Below are 3,532 nucleotides of genomic sequence, written 5' to 3'. Positions count from 1 at the left end.
AAGTGCAGGACGTACAGCATGGCAGCAGGAAGGTGCTTTCTCATCCCATGGGCTCGAAGCTTCCTCTGAAAGTCAGGTACCATTGGGCTCCTGTAACAGTCCATCAGCATAAGTTCCAGAGCACATTTAGGAAAATATATTATTGTTGCTCCTAGGGACACATAAGTCTGTGGCTTATCACCAAACATTATTAAGTCACTGACTGTCTTCTGCTTCTAGAGAGAAAATTAACTATCACGTTTTTCTGTAAGCAGTGTTTTTTGAGTGCTTGACACTGGCTGTTATTGTATTTTTAGGGAACAGAGCTAGAAAATTAGCACAAGAAAATTTGTATTCTAAGAGTACAGGGAATATAATCTAAGGAAAAAAATAGATTTTTCTCTTCAGACTTGTAAAACTTACTGTTGCAACTCAAATTTTCTGTAGTTTCACTTTCTTCCACATTATGTCACAATGAAATATTTTTACTTTAAATAAATTATTCTTCTGTGGTGCTATTTTGTTTGTGTTTTAGCAAGTAAAGTGTGCCTGAGGATCGGGGTGCAGAGCTAAACCTCTAGAGGCCAGGCAGTGGTGGCGTACACCTCTAATCACAGAAGTTGAGAAACAGAGGCAGAGGGATCTCTACTAGTTCAGAGCCAATCATCCTGGGTTACATCAAATTGAATCTGTCTAAAAAAGAAACGGTGTTCACATAAAGATGATTCCAGCACTTGAGATCCCACACCTTTAATCCCAGCTGGAGGGAGGTAGAGACAGGAGTGATATGGCTGGTCAGAGGGAGGCATATAAAATGGGAGGAGACAAGAGCTCGGTGTAGTCTGAGAATTGTCCTTGTAGTCTGAGGATGCAGTCTGAGAAGACAGTCTAAGGACAAGATCTACTCTTTGATCTGAGCATTGGTACAGGTAAAAGGTCTCTCTAGTGTCTGGCCACACTGCTTCTCTGATATTTCAACTTTCACCCCCTAATTATTTATTAAGACTAATTAGAATGTGTGCTACATTCTTCTTTGATTTTAACAAACAAAAAATCATTCATTATTTTGTAAACATGTTGTATTACTTGTATTCCTTGTATAGCATAAAACATTAATGTCAATGACATCTTTGAACTGAATTAATCACTACTTTTACTTATAACCATTGGAAGACAGAGCTTTGATATTTGAGAGTTATCTGTCACTTATAAGTATCTCAGCATAGAAGGAATAGCAAATATTTAACACATATATTCCCCTTAAACTTTTGAGAAAAAGCAAAACTGAACAACTTTGATTGACCAAAAGAAAGGCAACATTTTACCAAATGGTTAATTCTTTTGACAGATATAAAAATAGGCAAGTTAAAAATTATACTCTTACATGAATAATATAACTAATATGTATTTTGCTTATACTTGTATAGCTGTCCACAGGCTTTATACTTTTTCTTGAGTATATCTAAGTAAGGTGTCTTGTTTGCTTGCTTTTGTGCAGACATAGGAGTAGGTCTAGATGCCTTTGAGCACACATGTGAAAGCCAGAAGAAGGTGTTTCTTTACATATGCATCTCTTAATAGGTGTTTCTGCTAATTCCTCAGCAATATTGTGAGTAGAGGCTAAGTTTAGATATTACAGCATTTGAAATAAGGTAGAGTATAAGAAGTCTATGAATAATACTCCTAAAATATTATTCCAGAAGAACAGATACTTGATACTTTCCAAAGAAGTAGCAGCTTTATAAAAGAGACATTGTTCTGTCTAAAACTACAAATTGATCCCCATTATGATGGTGGGAAATTTCAATATCATACTCTCCCCAATACACAAGTCATATGGGGGGAAAACTAAGAAGAACTCCAAATTCAAATGATGTCATAAATCAAGTGGGCCTAACAAAGCTACAGAACATTTCACCCAAACATTACACCTTCCACATCCTCATCAGTAATGTAGTCATCTCTAACTGGTCACATGACACCTTCCTTATACATTCTCATTAGTACTGTAGCCATCTCCAACTGATCACATGACACCTTCCACATCCTCATCAGTAATGTAGTCATCTCTAACTGGTCACATGACACCTTATACATTCTCATCAGTAATGTAGCCATCTCCAACTGGTCACATGACACCTTCCTTATACATTCTCATCAATAATGTAGCCATCTCCAACTGATCACATTACACCTTCCTTATACATCCTCATCAGTAATGTAGCTGTCCCTGATTGGTCACATGACACCTTCCACATTCTCATCAGTAATGTAGCCATCTCTAACTGGTCACATGACACCTTATACATTCCCATCAGTAATACAGCTGTCTCCAATTGGTCACACACTAGAACACAAAAGAAATCTCAACAAATACAGGAAAATTTAAATAATATCTTATATTTATTCTGACTAGAGTAGAATAAAACTGGATCTAAATAACAATAACAAATACCGAAAGTAAACACACTCATAGAAACTAAATAAAAACTATTAAATTGTAATTGGAACAGAGATTAACTCAAGAAAGAATTTTTTAATTATATAGAAATTAAAAAAAAATCTAGTGGGTTAAATAAAATCACTCCTAACAAGAAAGTTTATAGCTCTAATTGCCTACACCTTTAAAAAAAGATCAAGAAATATCTCATTAATATCTTAGGGAAATAACTGAAAGCCTTGGATAAAACATAGCAACTAAGACCTGCAAAGAAAGTATACAGGAAAAAGTATTCAAGATCAAGACTGAAGTTTGTAGGAACAAGGGAGGCCACTTGTTGGTTCCTGGCTGCCCAGCTAGCTTAGACCCAAAATAATCATGCAGAAACTGTATTAATTAAATCATTGCTTGGCCCATTAGCTCTAGTTTCTTATTGGCTAATTCTTACATATCAATTTAACCTATTTTTATTAATTTGTGTATGGCCATATGGCTGTGCCTTACCAGTTAAAGTTTTGCCATCTGTCTCTGGTAGGGCTACACAGCCTGTCTCTGACTCTGCCCTTCTTCTCCCAGCATTCAGCTTAGTTTTCTAGCCTAGTTGAATTCTGTTCTGCAATAGGTTCATAGTAATTTCTTAATTCATTAACAAATAAAAGCAATACATAGACAGAAGGACCTCCCATATCATTTCCCCTTTTCTGTTTAAACAAAAAGGAAGGTTTTAAATTTAACATAGTAAAATTACATATAACAAAACAGGTATCAAACAAGAACTATAGTTACAATATTTATATATACTTTTTATCTATTTTTCAACTCCATCAAAGAATCCAGAAGGATATAATATTACCTAAGTTAACAGGAAGTGCATCATAAGCAACTTCCAAAACTCTAGAAGTGACAGAAACATCTCACTGCCTGGACAGTTATCCAAAGTTCTTCTGTAATGTTGGGACATTCATCTTCAGCCTACAGGACCATAGTATCCAGCAGACTTTTCCATGAAGCAGGAAATTTCAAAGACAGTTTTGCCTATATTGGCAGTGTGTCAGTCACTTTCTTCTGCATCCTGAAAAATGTCTGGCAGACTCTTTCATGAAGCAGGAAGCC

General features: G+C 35.7%; 1 protein-coding gene across 1 annotated transcript in view; it reads right to left on the bottom strand.

Moving 5' to 3' along the window:
• LOC126495100 (olfactory receptor 4Q3-like) overlaps positions 1-83 on the bottom strand; it is a 6,150-nt gene extending 6,067 nt beyond the window's left edge. Inside the window, 1 exon segment of the mRNA XM_050132701.1 lies at positions 16-83. Coding sequence (XP_049988658.1) covers positions 16-83 — 68 coding nt within the window.
• Between the last annotated feature and the right edge of the window lie 3,449 nt (positions 84-3,532).

This window comes from Alexandromys fortis, unplaced genomic scaffold, assembly GCF_014885135.2.
Source record: "Alexandromys fortis isolate MF-2015 unplaced genomic scaffold, M_Fortis_MF-2015_v1.1 scaffold_411, whole genome shotgun sequence".
Classification (NCBI taxonomy): domain Eukaryota; kingdom Metazoa; phylum Chordata; class Mammalia; order Rodentia; family Cricetidae; genus Alexandromys; species Alexandromys fortis.
This window is presented reverse-complemented; position numbering and strand designations above follow the sequence as displayed.